Source organism: Capsella rubella, unplaced genomic scaffold (assembly GCF_000375325.1).
Source record: "Capsella rubella cultivar Monte Gargano unplaced genomic scaffold, Caprub1_0 scaffold_8, whole genome shotgun sequence".
Lineage (NCBI taxonomy): Eukaryota > Viridiplantae > Streptophyta > Magnoliopsida > Brassicales > Brassicaceae > Capsella > Capsella rubella.
The window spans coordinates 5,673,051-5,694,582 of record NW_006238916.1 but is presented as its reverse complement, the minus strand read 5'-3'; the positions used below and the strand labels follow the sequence as shown (position 1 = coordinate 5,694,582).

The window sequence follows — 21,532 nt, the reverse complement described above, 5'->3', positions numbered from 1 at the left end:
AAAGATTCCATCTTTTACTCTCAATACGGTTTTTGGGGTTACTCGATCTATCATTGAATGGAACAAATAACAAAAATATCTACGAAAACAAAATACTCATGTGAGGATTTAACCATTACCTTTGATGCTATGCTAGGGACAACTGCACAAGCTACAAGGATACTAATGGATATCAAGAAATTATAAAACTTAAACAATATAGAAAAATTCACTATACAACTCGAGCAAATCGGGTTCATACAAAATTAACAATGGTTGCAGTATCTTTCACCTAATGGATATAGAAAGAGATTTGAGTGAAAAAAACCCATTGTTGAGTTCAGATCAAGTCAATTTGGCCAGATTCGATTGCTCCTTTTACGATCTTGTAACGTATAAAGTAGAGATCACCGCGCTCCATCTCCACAGTCTCAGGGCTCTCTCCTCTGCCAAATAGTAGTTAACCCACATTTAGTTAATGGTTGTGTATGTGTATGAAGGAATAAGGTTAAGGAGTGAAGAGAATTCTCTTACTCTTCATATAGATTGAGGGAGACAAAGTTCTTGCTTTTACACACAACAAAGGTATCCAAATGGGGCTGCGGCACTGTAAGAACACAATTAGTATCATTGCTACTTACTGTAAATGGAGTGTTTAACTATAGTGACAATCTAATCAACTGGTATTATGGTTCGATGTGATTAAGTTTAGGGAGTTACCCATATCATCCACTTCACTTATAAGGGATTGCTTGAGAACCGACTGATAATTCTCGGGCAACTTAAGCAGTACACTCTCTTCGAAATGCTTTGCCAAATCATCAGCACACCTGTGAATGTGATCATTCAAATATATGTCAACCAACATCAGCCATTAACAGAATTTTGTAAAAATAAAGTTCAAAGTCTGAATCTCAAACAGATAATCTTAGAAGAAATGCCTAGGCTAACTGAGGTTTTCAATTTCCATGAACAAGAGTTATATTCATTTGAGGGTTCAATCTATCCGATTGGGCACAACTCTAAGTTGTAGAGTGCTAGACACATCTCTTACACTGTCTATTCCACACATATTCTACACCAAACCTATGATATTTACTACCACAGAAAAAAATACAAAGCTTTACAAGAAAGAAGACAAACCTTGTAGCAAACACTTTCTCTTGCTCAGAAAGCTGCCTTTCAGCTTCTTCTGATTTGAGATTGTGAAACATAAATTTCTCTATCTGCAACAATCAAAAGAATACCATCTAATCTATATAGACAACATGAAAGCAAAGTGTACTATGTAACATTACACTCCCTAAATCACAAATCTCAATGTAACATTACACTCGCTAAATCACAAATTTCTTTACAGCAAACACATTTGACACTTGAAAACAACGCTGCTATGCTCAGAATTAAACTCGTGGCAATGGAAGAAAATGGAGATAAGGTGGAAAAACAGGACACACCTTGAGCAGCCTAACCCTGAGATATGATCTGAGTAGAAACTGGGTTCTGTCCAAATCCATCTGGTAAAGAGAAACCACCAAAGGGTCTATACCATTTTCCACATAATCGTCAATTGTTTCTTCCTGTAATTACAAAACTTCCAAAAACTGAGACTTTCCAGAATTTTAGATGTATCTTTTTCCACTAGTAGAAAATGCAAGTGACATATACAATCACTAACACTAACCAAGTTCGATTTTTATATAAAAGCTAACATTTTTAAATATGGTGATGGAAGGCTTAATTAGGGTCATGTAACAAACGATTACTGATTTAGTGGTTAATTTACTGGGAAACTCAACACAAAAATTAGGGTTAGAGGCAATTTGTATATTACCACTAATTCGATCTGCTCTTTGGCTCTTTGGACAAGAGCTCCTTCGTACTGAAGAATCTCCGGCGCCGCCTTCTCGTTACGCCACGCCCTCTTCAATAGCTCAACGTCCGATGTCGACATCATTGTTTCGTAATCCGCCGACGATTCCCCCTCTTCCGAATTCGACGCCATTAGATCAATTTACTCAATAATCTCTCTCTGCTTGAAGATTCCGATCATATTAAATCCGGTCGAGCGGGAAATAGAAGAAACATGGGACTGCAGATTTGGCGCCAAAATTAAGGTCGACAAACAAGGATTTAGGGTTCATCGGAGTGAGCCTTCTACTGATGATTTATTCGGTTTAGCTATTATGTAAACCGTAAAGAAATTGAAATAATTTTTGGTTTTGTCTCGAATATCGGTCCGACCGGTACAAATTTGGTTTTCTTCTCTTAAACTCTCTCCCTCTCAGGATCAAGAACGTCCCAAGGAGAACGCAGATCAAGAAGATACAGACACAAGTTAACTCATGAAACATTTTGTTTTGTAACTGTTTACTCCAATGGCTTAGATATTACAGCAAAGCTCGAAGCATCTCTCAGATCTTACATCAACCGAAATCACCATTGAGGTGTAATAAGTCTCAGAACCTCTCTGTTTCCTATTCATGTGTGTGTGCCATTGAAAGCTTTGATAAGCTCTAATCTCAAAACCATTCATCATCAGGCCTTTGAACAAGTTTAAAAGCTTTCTAGACACTTATCACTTTTGTCTTCTCTGTAATCTTGACAAAGAAAGCCAAGTAGTGAACCTTTCTATTAGATAAGATACAGCGTCTAAGCAAAGCACAAAATAAGCTATAACCATCAAAGGTGTTACAACCCAAATGATGTCTATATAGCATTCAGCTTATTAGCTATAACATTTCAACACATAATTATCCGAAAAAATGAGATTTCATACCAAGAAAACATAAAGATATGTCGTGGTCACATACACAAAATCAAATAGTAGCAGTAAGAGCATCCACAAATAGATAATTTCTAGGAACTGTAAGCACAACATCGAGCCACTCGACTTTTCCCCAAACCTCTTGAACTATTATTGCGTCTTTCAAGGGAAACCACCGCGCACCAAATCGTCTTACGCTTGTCCCAAAAGACCGCTAGCTTTCCACCATATTCCATCATGTGTCCAACAAACTTAGGCAATCCTTTCAAACCCCTCAAATTTGTCCAGAATCTTTTCTCTAAATCGAACCATTTGATTCCGCCTCCCCTACGATAACAATAGAGTATGTTATCTATCACGCAATGAGAAATCCCTCCAAGAAACATTTTTTCTACACTTTTCCATCTAGCCTCTTCAGGTTTGTATGATACACCCTTCTCCCCAAACATGTAGATTTCTCCTTCAATCACTGCACTCCTGAGCATATACAGATTCAGGTGAGCAGGAGGGGTCAAAACAGACTCCCAAGTTTGAGTCTTTGGATCGAAAACCTCCATCCAATTGGAGGAATCCAAGTCTTCCAACTCCAAGCCTCCTGCTACATAGATCTTTCCATTAACAACATTAACAGCTGGGAGATGCCGCTTCATCCGCATGCTTGGAGCCTCGTGCCACGTATGAAACTGGCAATTTAGGAATGAGACGCTAGACGAAGGTGTATACTCAATGAATCCGCCAATGGCATAGATAGTAGAGCCAACCGCCACGAGACTCTGACTTCCATTAAGTGAATGGTGAACTGGGATTGGGACCAATACATACCCACTTGATGACTCCTTTTTCTCGGTGATCTTGGCTAGGGTTCGATTAGGTTTTGGAACGAGAGTGAACCAACGTGAGCTAGGCTCGCATAGGAAGTCTAAGTACACATAGAGACAACTCTCCGTTCGGTTTAACAAAGACCGAGTCTTGTAAAGATCCGGTGAAGCAACGAGGGATCGAAAGCTCTTGGAGACTAAGGAGAAATTTGGGTAGTATAATCTCGATACGCGTGTGAAGCAAGTCAATAGCAAATCATAAGGAATCAAGCGATGGAACTGGAGTCGATTCCGTCTTCGTTGTCGGCAACAGTTTGTTCGCCTCCTTTGCCGTCGTCTTGCTCTTCTTCTTAGGGCGCAACATTGTCGAGAAAAATTCGCTGGCGGCCAAACCTACAGATTTCTTATAATTCTCCACTGACTTGCACAGCAAGCAAACAAATTCAAAGTCTCGAGCGCTTAAGAAACATCGACAGTGGTTGTATATGCTTAAAAGGGAGATATATAGCTTTAATCATCAGACTACAAGTGAGTGCATATGTTAAGAAGTGAAAATGACAAATTAGGTAAAAGAATAATATTCAACTTGTATTTCTTGGACCTTAAGGTCTTATATTTATACAAACTTACAAAGCTAAAACCCTAATATGATAAGGTTAAATTTACATAAACATTATCTACAATATTAGGAAAATATCCTCAATACCCCCCCTCAAGTTGGAGCATGTAGATTGTGAATGCCCAACTTGAAAAGAAAGACATCAAATTCCTTGCGTCCTAAGGCCTTTGTAAGAATATCCGCAAGTTGAATCGTCGTAGGCACATAATTTGGTTTGACAACGCCTTTAACAATTTCATCACGGATAAAATGACAATCTCGCTCAATATGCTTAGTCCGCTCATGGAAAACCGGATTAGAACTGATGTGAAGAGCAGATTTGTTGTCACACTTGATAGACATAGGTTGAGAATGATCAAACCCAAGATCTTGAAGAAGCTCCTTCAACCATTTCAGCTCCTTAGTAACTTCACTCATGGCCCGATACTCAGCTTCAGTAGAGGACATCGCCACTGTGTCTTGTTTCTTGGTTTTCCAAGAAATTGGAGATGAACCAAGTTGCACAAACCAACCCGTAAGCGATCGCCGTGTTAGCGGGCAAGACGAAAAATCAGCATCACACCACCCCGTGATATGAAATGGAGAATTAGACCGTAGAAGAATGCCTTGGCCTAGCGTGCCTTTAAGAAAACGAACAACCTGGAGTGCCGCAAGCCAATGTGCCTCACGAGGAGCGTGCATAAACTAAGAGAGAATGTGAACTGGATAGGTAAGGTCAGGACGCGTAGCCAAAAGATAAATCAAACGTCCAACTAGGCGTCGATAGGGCTGAGGATCTGGGAGCTCGAGACTCTTAGTGAGAGCAAGTCGATGATTTTGTTCAATAGGACAGCCAGCAGGACGACAACCAAGAAGACCGGTTTCCGTAACAATATCAGTCGCATACTTGCGTTGACAAAGATAAATCCCCTCTTGACTACGTGCAACTTCAATACCCAAAAAATATTGTAAAAAACCCAAATCCTTCATGTAAAAACACACCGATAAGTGTGCCGCAATCTCACTCGGGGAATTTCCCGAGATTATCAAATCATCAACATAAACCAAGATGCGTAGAGAAACACCATTCCTTGAGTAGATGAATAAGGAATAATCAGATCGTGTTTGAGAAAAACCATACTTAAGGAGAGCATCCACAAGTTTAGAGAACCAACACCGAGGGGCTTGTTTTAAACCATATAATGATTTACGTAGACGACAAACCCGTGTGTCACCAGGAGAAGAAAAACCTTGTGGAATTTTCATGTAAACCTCCTCGTCAAGATCACCATGGAGAAAGGCATTATGAACATCCATTTGATGGACCTCATGATTCTTTTTAGAAGCAAAATCAAGAAACATGCGAACAGTAGTCATCTTTGCAACCGGAGAAAACGTATCATTGTAATCAATTCCTTCCGTCTGATGATTGCCAAGAACCACAAGACGAGCTTTATGACGTTCAATAGTACCATCAGAACGAAGCTTGATAGTAAACACCCATTTACTACCGAGAGCTTTCTTGTGAGGAGGTAATTCTTGGAGATCCCATGTATGATTACGTTGTAAAGCATCCATTTCCGAGCCCATGGCTGACTTCCAAACTTCATATTTCATAGCCTCGTGAAATGACCGTGGTTCAATATGAGTCGAAAGAGCCACCAAAAAACTGCGATGATTAGTGGAAAAATAATCGCACGTATCATAGTCAGAGATAGGATACAACACACCTGAGGAGAGCTGAGGCGCTGGTGATGAAGGAGAGGGAGAGAGAGTACTATCGACCGTTACTGTGCCAACATGATAATCGTGAAGGCGAACATTAGGTAACTTAACTCGCTTGCCTTGTCCAAGTTCTGCATTCTCAGGAGCAAGCAAAGAAGTTGCAGTCGGGGTTGCAAGGTCTGGTTGTGGCAAAGACACAGTCACCGGCGGAACAAGAGGAGGAGATGACGAATCAACCGGTGGAGAACTATCCCCTACAACAGATGTGGCCGGTGTGGGTGAAGGAGGGCTAGAATCATCGGGTTGGTCATCAACCAAGGCCGCAACATCGTCAGTAATACCTTGGGTCGGAGGTGTAAGTAGAGGAACCACCGAGGAAGAAGAGACATGTTGAGCAAAAGGGAAGACGTCTTCTCGGAAAATAACATCCCGAGAAACAAAAATGATCTCTCGGTCAAGGTCGAACAGCTTCCACCCTTTCTTGCCATAGGGGTAGCCGAGGAAAACACATCGACGAGTACGAGAAGCAAATTTGTCGCCGCGACTGTCAATGTTATGGGCATATGCAAGACAGCCGAGAACTCGCAAATGTGTAAAAGAAGGAGCGTGTCCATAAAGCTTCTCAAACGGAGTCAAGCCATGAAGGAGAGGTGATGGTGTTCGATTAATAAGATAGCCCGCAGTAAGAATACATTCACCCCAATAATCAATTGGTAAAGAAGCTTGAAACCGTAGAGCCCGGGCAACATTTAAGATGTGGCGGTGCTTGCGTTCCACACGGCCATTTTGCTGTGGAGTGTAGACACAAGATGTTTCATGTAAGATGCCTTGTTCTTGAAAAAACCGTGTTAGACACATAAACTCCGTCCCATTATCACTTCGTACGGATTTCACCTTCTTAGAAAACTGTCGTTCAATCATAGTAAAGAAATCGCGGAGATAGCGAGACACCATAGATTTATCCGAAAGGAGATATAGCCAAACTGCTCGGGAATGATCATCGACGATTGTCAAAAAATAACGTGAGCCACAAAATGCGGTGGTGCGGTAAGGACCCCACAAATCAACATGAATCAAATCAAAAACTGCTTTTGCATTATTTGAACTGTCGGGAAAACATTGTCGAGTTTGTTTTGCTTGTAAGAAAACATCACAATTTCTAAGTAAAAGCTCATTATTATTAGATAAAGGACGAACACCATGAATCATGCCGGTAACACGTGAAGAAGGATGCCCTAGACGCCGATGCCACATAACCGATTCATCACTGACCCGAGTTTGAAGAGCTGACATTGTCTCGATCCCACGAAACCGGTACAACCCCTCTCCCTCTCTTTCACCGGCACCAATCAGCATCCTCGAGGTGCGGTCCTGTAAAATCATAAGTTTGTCGGTTACTTGTCCCACCAAAAAATTTGTCGTAACAAGTTGACCAAAAGATATCAAATTGGTATGAAAGCCTTTAATAAAATAGACATGGTGAATGGAAAGGGTCGAAGTTAGACGGATAGTGCCCTGTTGGGAAGAGATGACATTCTCCCCAGCAGGTAATAAGACTGAAACCGGGGCAACATCGTGTAAATCCTCCAAAAGATCAAGTTGACCCGTCATATGGTGCGTTGCTCCGGTATCAAGAATCCATATAGGTCCGTTAATCTTACCACTTAGTTTCTCAGTTGTCTTTTCTGAATTCACCACCCGACGGATGAGCTGCCATTGATCATCGGTAATACCAAGAAGTCCTTGTCGATCATTTTCTGAGATCTCCGGTGAAGCACCAACAGCAGCAGTGTTGGCATTGAGAACTTGAGTAACATTGGCCTGTGGAGGTTGACCACGACCACGACCAGTAGACGTCGCTGGGGAGTTTCGGTTGCGAGGGCGTTCTCCCCACCATTCAGGAAAGCCAAGAATTTTAAAACAAGACGCTGCTTCATGCCCCATTCGTCCGCACGCAGTACACTTACGAGATGGGTCACGATTTCCTGGTCCAACACGAGAAGAACCGGAGTAGCTTGTGTAAGGGCGAGAGCCGTCGTGTGTGGAAACGGTAGTAGGTCGATGTGATGAATGTGGAGAAGACAGCTGCGAGGCAAAGCTCATGACTGGCACCTCAGGAGCAACGTTCGATCGGATCGTCTCATTCTGAGTAATGGTTTGATACACTGTGTCGAGATCCGGAAGAGGAGTGATAGCACAAATCTGAGAACAGATAGCACCATGAGTAGATTCATCGAGTCCAGAGAGAAAATCATGAATGCGAAGAGTTTCAAGTTCCTTCTCACGAGCTGTATTAAGATCGCATTCACACTTGCCACAGCTACACTGTTTCGAGTTCATACAGTCCGAGATTCCATCCCAAATAGTTGTCAAGCGACCAAAATACTCATTAACGGTGGACCCGTTCTGTTTGCAAGTGGCCAGAGAATTGCGGAGTTGTTGAAGACGAGCACCACTCTTGAGAGAAAACCGTTTCTTAATTAGCTCCCAAAGATCCCGAGCAATTTCTCTTGTCGAAATAGTGGAACGAAGTTTTGGCTCAATAGTCTGCTTGATCCAGCCGACCAACAAGTGATTGTTTGCCGTCCAATCTTCAAATTGAGGTGAGTCATCTGCTGGTTTAGGAATACTCCCATCAAGAAAGCCAAACTTCTTCCGTGAGTTAAGAGCAATTCGAAGGTTAAGAGCCCACTCGTCATAGTTTAAACCATTGAGAAGAGGTTGAGAGATCACCGCTCCTGGATTATCACTAGCCGTGAGATCATAGGGAGAAATTGTTTTGTGTTGCGAAGTCGGTACGGCCAACGACATATGAGAAGAAAGAAGTGAGAACAAAGAAAGTAATGAAAGAGAAACAAAGTGCTCTGTTTTGAGAATCAAAAACAGAGGAAACCAACAAGCAAAGACAGATCAAAGAGAAAAGCCGAGAGGCAAGAGGAAAAAAATTGAGAGAGTTGAAAGCGAGGGCTTGATCGATTAAAGAGGTTCGTGCTCTGATACCATGACAAATTAGGTAAAAGAATAATATTCAACTTGTATTTCTTGGACCTTAAGGTCTTATATTTATACAAACTTACAAAGCTAAAACCCTAATATGATAAGGTTAAATTTACATAAACATTATCTACAATATTAGGAAAATATCCTCAATAGAAAACAATGTCCGCTTAAGGCACAAGACAATACAAACACATCACAGTAGTCACATATATTTAGAGACGTTTTTGCAACGGATACAATTCAGAAGCAAAACTACATTACTCGCTAGTCTCATGAGTCATTCATCAAACAGTAGCATAAAGAATTTGGGATCAAAGCGGCATTAAACAAATAATAAGCTTATTCATCTTCAAAACTGACTCCAAACAATGTCAAAATCTTACAATTTTCCATCTTGTTCTTTGTATGTTCTTCAAAGAAACTCACAAAAATAAGAAAATAAGAAGCCAGTGAGTAAGCAAGAACATATCAATTGCATTACGCTTAAACCACAAAACATTCCTTCATTCGTGACATACTGAAAAACAAAGAAAGCTACATAACGTTTTAACCTCAGTCAAACAGTAGCGGAAATAGCACACAAGAATTGAGACTTAGGGACTGTTAGAACCACATCGAACCACTCAACCTTCCCCAAAACCTTTTCACTGTTACGTTTCTCAAGCGAAATCACTGCACACCAAATCACCTTCACCTTATACCTACTTGCAGGCACATACTTATCCCACAAAACAACAAGCTTACCACCATGATCCACTAATCTAACAGAACTATAACCAGCAAACGTTGGCAATCCTTCAAGACCCTTCAGTTTAATCCAGTATCTTACCTCAGAGTCATACCACATGATTCCATCTTGACGATTCCAACAATATATTACGTTATCAATCACGCGATATGAAAGCCAACTTCGTCCTAATATATAATACAAATTCTCTTCTGTAATCGCTATCCATTTATCTTCTTTTGGCTTGTAAGCCATATCCTTTCCCCCAAACAAGTAGATTTTTCCTTCAATCACGAAGCTCTTGTGTATACTACAACATCTCATATCAAGAGGGCTACAAACAAGTTCCCAAGATTGAGTCTTTGGATCGAAAACCTCCATCCAATTTGAGGATTTAGAGTCTTCCATTTCCAAGCCTCCTGCTACATATATCTTTCCATCCACAACATTAACAGCTGGGTGAGACCGCTTCATCCGCATCCTCGGAGCCTCGTGCCGCGTATGAGACCTGCAGTCTACAATTGAGACGCTAGACGAGGGTGCATTCTCATTGCATCTGCTAAAGATATAGATATTAGAACCAACTGTCACGAGACGGTTAGAGTTCACAGGAGGTGAACTGGGAACTGGGACTGGAACCAAAGCATACACACTTGACTTATTGGTTAGGGTTTGATTAGGTTTCCGGCAGAGAGTGAACCAACGTTGGTTAGGGTCAGATGAGAACTCTAAGCACACATAAAGACAACTCTCTTTGTGGTTTAAGAGAGACCGAGTCTTGTAAAGCTCTGGTGAAGCAATGAGGGATCGACAGCTCTTGGAGACTAAAGAGAGAGTGGTCGGGTAGTATAATCTCGATACACGTGCGAAGCAAGTTAATACCAAATCATAGGGAAGTGATGGATTTGAAGTCAGTTCTGGAGATTGTTTCTTCGTCTTCTTCTTTGCGGATGCCATAGAGACGAAACAGGCGTTGATCAAACCTTTTAATATCTTCTACTTCTTCTTCTCCGACTTGTAGCCAGCATATTTAGGAGAGAATCTAGGGATTTGACTCGATCTATTTTATTTTTTTTTGACTGTTAGAGTTATCTAGTTTTTTTACATTTTTTTATAAGAATTCATTCGTATAATATTATATCATTTATCTTATTCAGACCAAACCAGGTAGAGATGTCCTATAAAGTTGTTGGTTCAAAGGTGCAGTTATGTAATGCAAACTTCACCTTTCCATCTTCTCTATATAGCTTTCCAAGTATCTCTGCCATTTTGTTTTGTGACTAGTTTGCTCAGTTCTTCAGATATTACAACAAAGCTTTTACAATAGAGCGTCTCAACATCTCTCTACCTATTCATGTATGATTAGTTTTGCTAAGCTCTAACTGCAGAATCGTTCATCATCAGGTCTTTTGAATATATTCAGCCAAAACAATGTTTCATTGGCCTTAAAGCGGCACAAAATAATCTAACCATCAAAAGATTTAAAAGCAGAGCGCTAAAGAAACGCAAGACACAATCATCGAACAAAATGATATACTGTATATAATACCCACAAATCACTAAAGATTCACCATTTTACCTCAATGTCTCGTATAACATTTATCAAAGAGTAGCAGCAAGAACACCCACAAAGCTGTAAGAGCTAGGAACTGTAAGCATATCATCAAACCACTCGACCTTCCCCCTAATATCCTGATCCCTGCATCTTCCAAGGGAAATCATCGCACACGAAATCGTGTGACACTCATATCCTCTAGAAGGGAAATACTTATCCCACAAAACCACCATCTTCCCACCACAATCCGCCAACTTAACACAACAACTAGCAAGCTTAGACAATCCTTTCAAACCCTTCAAACTCCTCCAGAACCTTTTCTCTGAATCGTACCATTTGATTCCGCCTGGACGATAACAATAGAGTATGTTATCTATAACGCAATAAGAACGATAAAACACTCCTAAATCCATATTCTGATGCTCTCCTATAGCTCCCCATCTATCTTCTTTTGGCTTATAAGCCACAACCTTATTATCCCCAAAAAAGTAGATTTCTCCATCAATCACTGCGCTAGTGTATATATTACTACATCTCTTATCTACAGGGCTCAACACAGGCTCCCAAGTTTGAGTCTTTATATCGAAAACCTCCATCCAATTGGATGAACTGGAGTCTTCCAAGCTTCCTGTTACATAAATCTTCCCATCAACAACATTAGCAACTGGATAATACCGCTCTGTCCTCATGCTTGGAGCCTCGTGCCAAGTATGAAATTTGCAATCCAGGATTGAGACACTAGACGAAGGTGCATTCTCAATAGATCCACCAATGGCATAGATATTAGAACCAACCGTGACGAGAGCCCTGTAATCCACAGGAGGTGAATTGTGAATCGGGATTGGTACCAAAACGTATCCACTTGAGTTCTCTGTTTTCTGGGTTTGATTAGGTCTTCTGTAGAGAGTGAACCAACGAGGGTTAGAGTCAGGAGGGAACTCTAAACACACATAGAGACAACTTTCCGTGTGGTTCAAGAAAGATCGAGTCTTGTAAAGATCCGGTGAAGTAACGAGGGTTCGACAGGTTTTGGAGACTAAGGAGAGAGTCGGGTAGTATAATCTTGATACGCGTGCGAAGCAACTCAATAGCAAATCATAAGGAAGTGATGGATTTGGAGTTGGTTCCGACGGCGGCGACTTCCTCTTCCCCTTCGACGAGGACATTTTCGCCGGAAAATTCTACTTCTTCGCCGACATGGAACAGGTTTAGGTTTTTTTTAATACGTAATAAAAGTTCTCGAGCGCGTGCACTTTACTTGCTTGGATTGCTCAACGGAACATGACGGATTAGTTTATTAATGGGCTTAGTATAAAAATGTTGATGGGCCTGAAACTAATTAATTTTTATCCTAATTGTTTTGTCGCCTAATGTTGGACAAACTATTTATTTGAATAAACAAACTTCATAAGTGATTCTGCTGTGTCTAACTGCTAAGTTCATGTCAAGGTGGATCTTTGATTAATGTAGTTTCTCTTGGTTAGAAAATTTAATATTTCGTAAGTATGAATAAAAGTTATAAGCATTTTGCTTTTGACTGTAGTTTCGCTAATCACAGAGGCCTAATCATCTCACTGAATCAATTATAAGTCCAATTTTTTTTAGTTAATAGAAGAGCCAAACAAGAAAAAGACTAAGTTCATATACATGAGAAACCCCTTGAGAAATAATGCATTGCTCTTTTTGAGTTTGGAAAATTAGTGCAAAAGCATGTCAATCGCAGTACGTTGACAACACAAAACATTCATTCCAAAGTGACATACTAAAAAGAAAGAAAACGTTCGATATAAACCTGATTCATTATTACATTCAAACCTGTCAAACAGTAGCAGATTCGGCACATATGAATGTATAAGACTTAGGGACGGTAAGAACCGCATCGAACCACTCAACCTCCCCCCAAATCTCTTTATCGTTGCGTTTCTGAAGCGAAATCTCTGCACACCAAATCATCTTCTCCTTATACCCACTTGAATCCAAATACTTGTCCCACAAAACAACCAACTTACCACCATAATCCGCTAACTTAACAGTACTAGAATTGTCAATCTTAGGAAGCCCTTCTAAACCCTCTAATGCTCTCCAAATTCCTCCCTTACGGTTGAGTTTTCTCCATACAAACCCCCAGCAACCATAAGAAAAGACTATGTTACCTATCGTACAAAAGGAAACATCATTATGCAATGTTGTAAACAATTCCCATGTGGAAACCTTTGGCTTAAAAGCCACAGTCCTAAAAAAACAAAAAACAAATCAGACACTTAAAAAACAAATCAGCCACCATGATCAGTAGAGAACCCCTTAATAAAAAGTTAATAAAAATCTGAGGTAGAAAGTAAAAAAAGAGAGAGCAAACAATGGGATGTTTGGTCTTTTATTGTATTGTATCATTGAACCTAGACTGTTTGTGAAAGAATTCATCTTTCACATAGTTTTGTGTGTGTGTTTGGATTAAGATTCTCGAGTCAAGAAATATAAAGGTCACGACTCACAAGTATGTTGCAAAAGGTTAATGAAGCAAAAATGCACTTCAAAGTTTGATGAGGTTTTAACACTAACGTTAGCGAGCACGATGGGTGCACAACTCAATTTTTATTGAGGCATGTGTTTCAAGCCGTAGATCGTCTCTCATCGCTTCAAGAAGTGACACCAACCAACTTCAAAGACAGGTTGTTTCTGACAATTTTATGCAAAAAATTGTATGTATAAAAGTTTTTTTTTGTAAATTGAATAAAATTTTACATTTTTAAAAAAAGGTTACTGAAGTTGGTGATTCGTTTACAATAAGAGGGTCTTTAAAAAACAAGATAATGTATGTATGAGCTTTTATAAACAAAAGGAAATATACAGTAAAACCTCTATAAATTAATACTCGATAAATTAATAATCTCTATAAATTAATAAATTTTTCCGGTCCCAAGTTGGGACCAGTGTAATTTTAGACACATTTCGATAAAATAATAAGATAATATTTTTTTTGAAAATTCTTTGTAAATATATGGTCCCATCAATATTATAAATTAATAATTAGGTAAAATTTTCAAAATATATGTATATATAGACACCTTATTTTTTGTTAGGGTTTATTTCTAATATTTTACTATATAAAAAATTGTTAGAATTCTCTTTCAAGACATAATAATTATTATTTTCTTTGTTAATAATTATATAAAATACTAATTATCATGATTAAATCTTATTTTTAAATATTGTTTTGAAAACACTTTCCAAATTAGGAAAATCTCTCTATAAATTAATAATTATTAATTTATCGATAAATTAAAACCTTTATAAATTAATAGATTTTCATGGTCCCAACATTATTAATTTATAGAGGTTTTACTGTATAGTCTTTTGAATTTTTCAAGTGACCCTATTGAGAAAGAAATCAATGTAATAATATTTTGCAAGAAAAAAAAAACTATTCAACAAAAATTTATCTAAAAAACAAAATTCTATCTTTTGTAGGGTCAAAATATAAAATAAAATCTTTTTGTTTCCAAAAAAATAATATTAATTTGGAGGCCCATCAAGACTCAAATACAAAATGACTAGGCCAAGAGAGATTAGTGGATGCTTCTCATGCGCAACCACAAAGCATGTAAATCTCACGCGCTCTAGATTTTGTTGTTCTCTGTAGATATCATCACCAGTCACCAGCGATGTCGTCCCTAACGAAGAAGAGGAAGTCTCCGACAACGAAGACGAAGACACAGTCTCTTACGGTTAGTGAGCATCTCGAGAAACCGTCTCTTCCATATGATCTGGTCGTGAGCATCTTAGCCCGTGTCTCGAGATCGTATTACACAAATCTCTCCTTAGTCTCCAAAAGCTTCAGATCGATCCTTGCTTCACCAGAGCTTTACCAAACCCGAAACCTCTTAGGTCGAACAGAGACTTTTCTCTATGTTTGCTTACGCTTCCCTGATGAAGCTAACCCTCGCTGGTTCACTCTCTACCGGAAGAAACCTAATCAAACCCTAACCAAGAAGAAGAAGAAGACGAAGAGAGAGGATTCAAGTGTTTATCTTTTGGCTCCAACGCAGATTCTTGACTCTCCTCATGAGGAATGGTCAAGTCTTATCGCTGTTGGTTCTTATCTTTACGCCATTACTGCAGCCATTCACGATTCTCCATGCTCTAACGTTTGGTTCCTTGACTGTCGAACTAACACTTGGCTTGAAGCTCCAAGAACGAGACTGGCTCACACCAATAGTGGCTTTGATGGGAAAATGTATTTGGCAGGTAGCTCTGAGAGTCCAGGTTCTTTGAACTGTGTTGAGGTGTACAACACAGAGACTCAAGCTTGGAATCCAGTACCGTCCAGAAAACGAATATTCGAATACGAAAACATGGAAGGAAAGATTTACTTGAACCTTACTCTAGATGCTACTAATACTAAGGAGGATGTGGCTTTAAAGCCAAAGGTTTGGACATGGGAAACGGTAGGATTGGATACTCAGTTGGGTTCTGTTTGTATGATAGATAACATAGCCTTTCATTACGACCCTCGTGTAAAGTTTATATGGAAGAAAAATAAATCTGAGGGAGGAGGGATTTGGAGAAGATTAAAAGGTTTAGAAGGGCTACCTAAGTTTGCTAATTACAGTACTGTTAAGTTAGCGGATTATGGTGGTAAGCTGGTTGTTTTGTGGGACAAGTATTTGGCTTCAAGTGGGTATAAGGAGAAGATGATTTGGTGTGCAGAGATTTCACTTGACAAACGCAACACTGAAGAGATTTGGGGGAAGGTTGAGTGGTTCGATGCGGTTCTTACAGTCCCTAAGTCTTATAAGTTCGTGTGTGCCAAATCTGCTACTGTTTGACAGGTTTGAATGTAATAGTGAATCTGGTTGTCTCGCTTTCTTTCTTTTCTTGAATGTCACTTTGGGATGAATGTTTTTTGTTTTAAGCGTAAAGAATGATTGACATTGTTTTTTCTTAGAATTAATATATGCATTCACTTGCTTGTGGTAGTGTAGATGATTAAGTGTATGTTGGGACTTATCTGCTACTGTTTGAACTTTGATGAATGTGAGTCACATTATGTGACTCATTAGACGTTTTTGTTTTGATCATTATAAAGTCTTGATTGAGTTACATAATGCATTGTTAGAGCACACTTTCTATAGTTTGTTCTCCCACACAATGGTTGCATCTCATCCCGGTGAGAAGTGTTTAGACGTAATGTATGCAAGAGTTCCTTTTCTTATTTGTTGGAGAGATTATCAAAACGATATCGCTATTCATGACATGTACTTATTCTCCAATTCTTAACAAAAATTTAGGGTTTTGATTTGCTTTGACTTCACTAAACAACTCATTTGATTTCCATTGAGTTTTTAACGGGGGAAAATGTCATTTAAATCACGAACTTTCATTTGTTTGGCCATTTAAATCACGAACTTTCTATGTGGCCATTCAAAATTTAGGTTTTGGAGAAGATTAGAGGGTTTAGAAGGGTTACCTAAGTTTGCTAATTACAGTACTGTTAAGTTAGTGGATTATGTTGGTAAGCTGGTTGTTTTGTGGGACAAGTATTTGGCTTCAAGTGGGTATAAGGAGAAGATGATTTGGTGTGCAGAAATTTCACTTGACAAACGCAATGTTGAAGTGATTCGGGGGAAGGTTGTGTGGTTCGATGCGGTTCTTACAGTCCCTAAGTCTTATAAGTTCAGGTGTGCCAAATCTGCTACTGTTTGACTGGTTTGAATGTAATAGTGAATCTGGTTGTCTCGCTTTCTTTCTGTTTTGTATGTCACTTTGGGATGTATGCTTTTTTGTTTTAAGAGTAAAGAATGATTGACATGTTTTTGCTTATATGTATCATCTAAACTCACTTGCTTTGTCAGATGATTTCAGCTTATTAATTAGTGTTATTTTTGGAACTTCTCTGCCTCTTTTGATATTTTGTTGACAAAGTCTTTATGCTACTGTCTGATGAATGTGACTCATGAGACGTAGTCTAATAGAAATTGTCTATATAGCATTAAGAACATTTGAATATGTGCTGAATGATATACTATAATACCCACAAATCACTACATATTCAACACACACACTACAAGAAAACAAGGTTGTAACCGACGGGCTTACCGACGAAAATACTTCCGTCGGTAATTACTAACGGATTACCGACGGAAAAAGCGGCCGTCGGTAATTCGTCGGTTATTAAGCGAGGATCACATTCCGTCAATAATCCGTCGGTAATCTATCCATATTACCGACGGATTACCGATGCCAATGAGTACGTCAGTAATCCACCAGTTTTACCGACGGATAACTGACGGAATGTTACCGTTTTTATAATTTGTCGGAAATTCGTCGGTAAATAGATACGTTAATATAGCCGTTTTATAGCCGTTTAAATTATCAGAATAACCGACGGATTATTGACGGATTATTGACGGAAACGTGGTTTATTTTCCCTTTACATAGCCAAGCCACTCATTCTTACCATCTCACTTCTTATTCTTATCTCTCCCAAATAAGTTCTTCTTCTCGTTCATCGGGTTACTCATATGGTCCCATTCAAAAGTTCCAACAAGCTATGAAAGACAAAGATGAGCGGATTGCGAATTTGGAGAAGCAAATGCAAGAACAATTAGCAGAGAACAAGAAGAGAGACGAGGACCTAGCAGCATTCATGAACGAGATGCGATCGAAGATGTCGTCTTCTTAGATTTTTATAAATTTCAGTATTTTCAATAATAAATTTTTAGGTTTTCAAACAATTTAGTGTTTTCAGTTTTAAAAATATTTACTAAAAATTCTGAATTTAGAAATTTAAATATTTATGCATTTTTAATAATTAATTTGGATTTTAAAAATAAATGATTTAGCTAAATTATTTACCAAAATAATTTTTTAAAATAAAATCTTAATTATCCGTCGGAAATCCGTCGGTTAAGACGGAGAATATTTTTCGAGATTCCGTCGGTAAACCGTCGGTTAAGACGGAGAATGTCGGACCTTCGTTTTCGAGATTCCGTCGGTTATGACGGAAAATATTTTTCGAGTGTCCGTCGGTAATCCGTCGGTTACGACGGAGATTATTGGATTTTGGTTTTTGAGATGCCGTCGGTAAAATTCAAAATGTATTGACGGATTACCGACGGAAAACTGATGCCAAGGTCCGTTGGTAATCCGTTGGTTTATTGGCCGTCGGAAATCCGTCGGTAATTACTGATGAATTACCGACGGATTATTTTTACCGACACTCTAGAACCGACGGACGTTTCCGTTAATAATCCGTCGGAAAAGACTGTTTCCGACGGATTACAGACGGATATGACCGTCGGTTTGAAGTTGTTTTCTTGTAGTGACACAAATCTGATTTATATGGCATTCATCAATGAGTAGCAACAATAGCTACTTGAAAAATAGTGCATTGCTCTTTTGAAATTTGGTTCGACCTTAACAAACCACAATTATCATCCAATAATAAAAACTGGTATAGTATACCACATTCAAGTCTCTCTTAATTATGGCATCAAAGAGTAACAGAAACAGCAAACCACTCGACCTTTCCCCAAATCCATAAGAAAAAGGAACTGCAAGCACAGCATCAAACCACTCGACCTTTCCCCAAATCTCCGGAGTGTTGTGCCTTTCAATGGAAATCACTGCACACCAAATCGACGCATTCTTGTACTCATTACAAGGCTTACACTTGTCCCATAAAACTACCATCTTTCCACCATAATTCACCAACTTAATATAACTAGAAATAGCAAACTTAGGCAATTCTTCCAACCCTTTCAAATTAATCTATTTTTGTGTATTAAAGTCGAACCAATTGATTCGACCTCCATGATAACTATAGAGTACGTTGTCTATAACGCAATAAGAAAGAAAATCCCATCCTGACTCCAACTCCCACTTGCTTACATCTCCCCATTTATCTTCTTTTGGCTTGTAAGACACACCTATAGCATTCGGCTTAACCATGTATATTTCTCCTTCAATCGCTGCGCTCCGGTATGGTAGATTAATTCTCTTTGATAAAGGGCACCAAACAGGCTCCCAAGATTGAGTATTTGGATCAAAAACCTCCATCCAACTTGAGGAATCAGATGAATAGAAATCTTTCATTTCCAAGCCTCCTGCTACATATATCTTTCCATCAACAACGTTAACAGTTGGATAATTCCGCTTCATCCTCATGCATGGAGCCTCACGCCACATGTGAGATCGACAGTCTAGAATCGATACGCTAGACGAAGATGCATGGAAAATGTAGATATCAGAACCAACCGCCACGAGACTATTGTACTTGACTTCTCTTTCTTGGTTCCATGGAGGCGGATGGTGAATTTGGAATCGGACCAAAGCGTATCCACTTGAATTTGTAGTCTTCTTCTTAGCTAGGGTTTGATTTGGTTTACGGCAGGGAGTGAACCAATAACGATTAGGGTCAGGAGGGAACTTTAAGCACACGTAGAGACAATTCTCCTTGCGGTTCAAGAAAGATCGAGTCTTGTAAAGCTCCGGTGAAACAACTAGGGTTTGAAAGCTTTTAGAGACTAAGGAAAGAGTCGGGTAATACAATCTTGATACACGTGCAAAGCAAGTCAATAGCAAATCATTGGGAAGTGATGGATTTGGGGCCGAAGATTTAATCTGCTTATTTGTGGCCGACGTTGGGGAGATCCTCATCCATGATCTACTTCTTCTCCTTCTTGCAGCGAACAAATTTAGGGTTTTTATTTGGCTTAACTAAAAAATATAATTTTGATATTTTTCTTTATTTTTGTTGTAGCCTAATTTTTGGGAAAAAAAAAGAAGAAGGGTTGTTATTTGGATTATTCGATCTCCGCTCAGATTTTAAGGGTGTGTTGGCAAACTAGTACATTTTTAAAACATAATTATAAAGATAGTACATTTACTATTCACAATTAGCAAAATAGTACAATTTTACTATTTCAGATATCTGTACATACACACAACTGTACAGTAACATATTATTGTACATCAAATATTTGTACAAAGAGAAACAACTACATATAAACGTATTTACATATAAACAAATATACATATATAGACCAGAAAATATCTGTACATATACAATTATACGTATATATAGACCGCTGTACGAATGATTTTCCGTATATCGACACACAACTGTAAATAAGAATGCTGGACGTATCAAAATTTGTTTGAAAAATATTTGAAATTATTTTTTTAAAAATGCATATCAAATTATATAAAAAAAATATAGATTTTTATGTAGTTGAAATTTTATAGAAAACAAATATATTTTGATGAATATTTTTAGTTATTAGATTTAAGGGGGTTTTTAATAGTGTCTAAATAGTGTCCAAATAGTAAAAATGTATTAGTTTGCTAATAATGAATAGTAAATGTACTACTTCTACAATTATATTTCAAAAATGTAATAAAAACCCAATTAATCCAGATTTTAATGGGCCTCGAAAATATAATTTTGATTTTATTACTTGTGGCCTAGTTTTTGAACAAATAAAATGGACAAACAATCTTCTTTTTTACAACTAGGAGATCACTAGAACAAGTTTCCCGGTAAGACTGCAACTTAATTAAACATTAATCCCTCTGATCTCATTACATTTTTCATAATTCCAGACTTGTTTGTTTAAAAGAGAACAAACATACTATATAAGTAAACACATATATTCAACTAAAACTGCGTTTCAAAGCACTAAATAAACGAACCCTAACACAATTCTTTTTTTTTTTACCCTAACACAATTCAAAATATGCACAAAACAGTTTTTGAATTGTGTTAGGGTTGAACTGTGTTAAAAACCCTAACACAATTCAAAAAGTGTTCCGTGCATATTTCTAGGATCATTAATTCAAAACCTACAAAATGCCCTAACCATTTTCTTCCTTATATAAACCAATCAGAACCCTTAAAATAAACCATGTAACGAAAGAAACAAGTGAAGTCTTGCATTCATATACTTCACGGGTATTCACGGGGAAAGTTTCATCTTTTAATGTATTTTATGATTGACACTTACTTCTCATAGTTTTGTGTATATGTGTGTTTGGATTAGGGTTCTCGAGTCAAAAAAAATATAGGCCATAACTCACGAGTGTTGCATAAGAGGGTTTAAAAAAAAACAAGATTAGTATGAGCTTTCTAGAAAGAAAATATTTATATATATTTATTTCTGAAATTTTCAAATGACCCTATTGAGAAAGAAATCCATATTGTATTATGTTTTTTTTTTGGGTGGAGATTCAATAAAAAATTATCTACAAAAAGTATTTTTTTGTGTATGTGTGTTTGGATTAGGGTTCTCGAGTCAAGAATATTACATAAGGTTATTTGAAGTTGGTGACTCTGTTATACAACAAACAAGCAAATCTTAGCTTA

The 21,532-nt window shown here is 38.3% G+C and overlaps 5 protein-coding genes and 1 pseudogene across 8 annotated transcripts; 1 reads left to right on the top strand and 5 right to left on the bottom strand.

The window, feature by feature from the left end:
- Positions 1-180: 180 nt before the first annotated feature.
- Positions 181-2,110, bottom strand: LOC17876219 (DNA replication complex GINS protein SLD5). The gene is made up of 6 exons (XM_006279631.2): positions 1,814-2,110; positions 1,437-1,559; positions 1,123-1,205; positions 700-809; positions 514-586; positions 181-425 (listed from the first exon to the last, which is right to left on the bottom strand). Exons 1-6 carry the CDS (start codon positions 1,982-1,984, stop codon positions 320-322), a joined length of 666 nt encoding a protein of 221 aa, XP_006279693.1. The 5' UTR covers positions 1,985-2,110; the 3' UTR covers positions 181-319.
- A 688-nt stretch (positions 2,111-2,798) lies between these two features.
- LOC17875035 lies at positions 2,799-3,928 on the bottom strand (annotated as a pseudogene).
- Positions 3,929-9,443: 5,515 nt separating this feature from the next.
- Positions 9,444-10,571, bottom strand: LOC17876069 (F-box/kelch-repeat protein At5g49000). 2 transcript variants are annotated; one of them, XM_023777541.1, is made up of 2 exons: positions 10,264-10,571; positions 9,444-10,122 (listed from the first exon to the last, which is right to left on the bottom strand). In XM_023777541.1, the coding sequence occupies exons 1-2, from the start codon at positions 10,569-10,571 to the stop codon at positions 9,444-9,446; spliced, it is 987 nt and encodes a 328-aa protein (XP_023633309.1). The 2 variants fall into 2 exon arrangements, with proteins under 2 accessions (XP_023633309.1, XP_006281848.1); XM_006281786.1 differs by having other exon boundaries at positions 9,444-10,571.
- A 433-nt stretch (positions 10,572-11,004) lies between these two features.
- LOC17875556 (F-box/kelch-repeat protein At5g49000) lies at positions 11,005-12,367 on the bottom strand. Its single transcript, XM_006280591.2, has one exon. The coding sequence runs from the start codon at positions 12,333-12,335 to the stop codon at positions 11,217-11,219; it is 1,119 nt and encodes a 372-aa protein (XP_006280653.1). The 5' UTR covers positions 12,336-12,367; the 3' UTR covers positions 11,005-11,216.
- A 620-nt stretch (positions 12,368-12,987) lies between these two features.
- Positions 12,988-19,827, bottom strand: LOC17875180 (F-box/kelch-repeat protein At5g49000). The gene is made up of 4 exons (XM_023777596.1): positions 19,509-19,827; positions 18,954-19,364; positions 16,232-16,237; positions 12,988-13,259 (listed from the first exon to the last, which is right to left on the bottom strand). The coding sequence occupies exons 1-4, from the start codon at positions 19,825-19,827 to the stop codon at positions 12,988-12,990; spliced, it is 1,008 nt and encodes a 335-aa protein (XP_023633364.1).
- LOC17875682 (F-box/kelch-repeat protein At5g48990) lies at positions 14,764-16,895 on the top strand. 3 transcript variants are annotated; one of them, XM_006281803.2, is made up of 2 exons: positions 14,764-15,998; positions 16,754-16,895. In XM_006281803.2, the coding sequence occupies exon 1, from the start codon at positions 14,832-14,834 to the stop codon at positions 15,993-15,995; it is 1,164 nt and encodes a 387-aa protein (XP_006281865.1). In that variant the 5' UTR covers positions 14,764-14,831; the 3' UTR covers positions 15,996-15,998; positions 16,754-16,895. The 3 variants fall into 3 exon arrangements, with proteins under 3 accessions (XP_006281865.1, XP_023633468.1, XP_023633470.1); XM_023777700.1 differs by lacking the exon at positions 16,754-16,895 and adding an exon at positions 16,708-16,736; XM_023777702.1 differs by lacking the exon at positions 16,754-16,895 and adding an exon at positions 16,670-16,684.
- Positions 19,828-21,532: the final 1,705 nt, after the last annotated feature.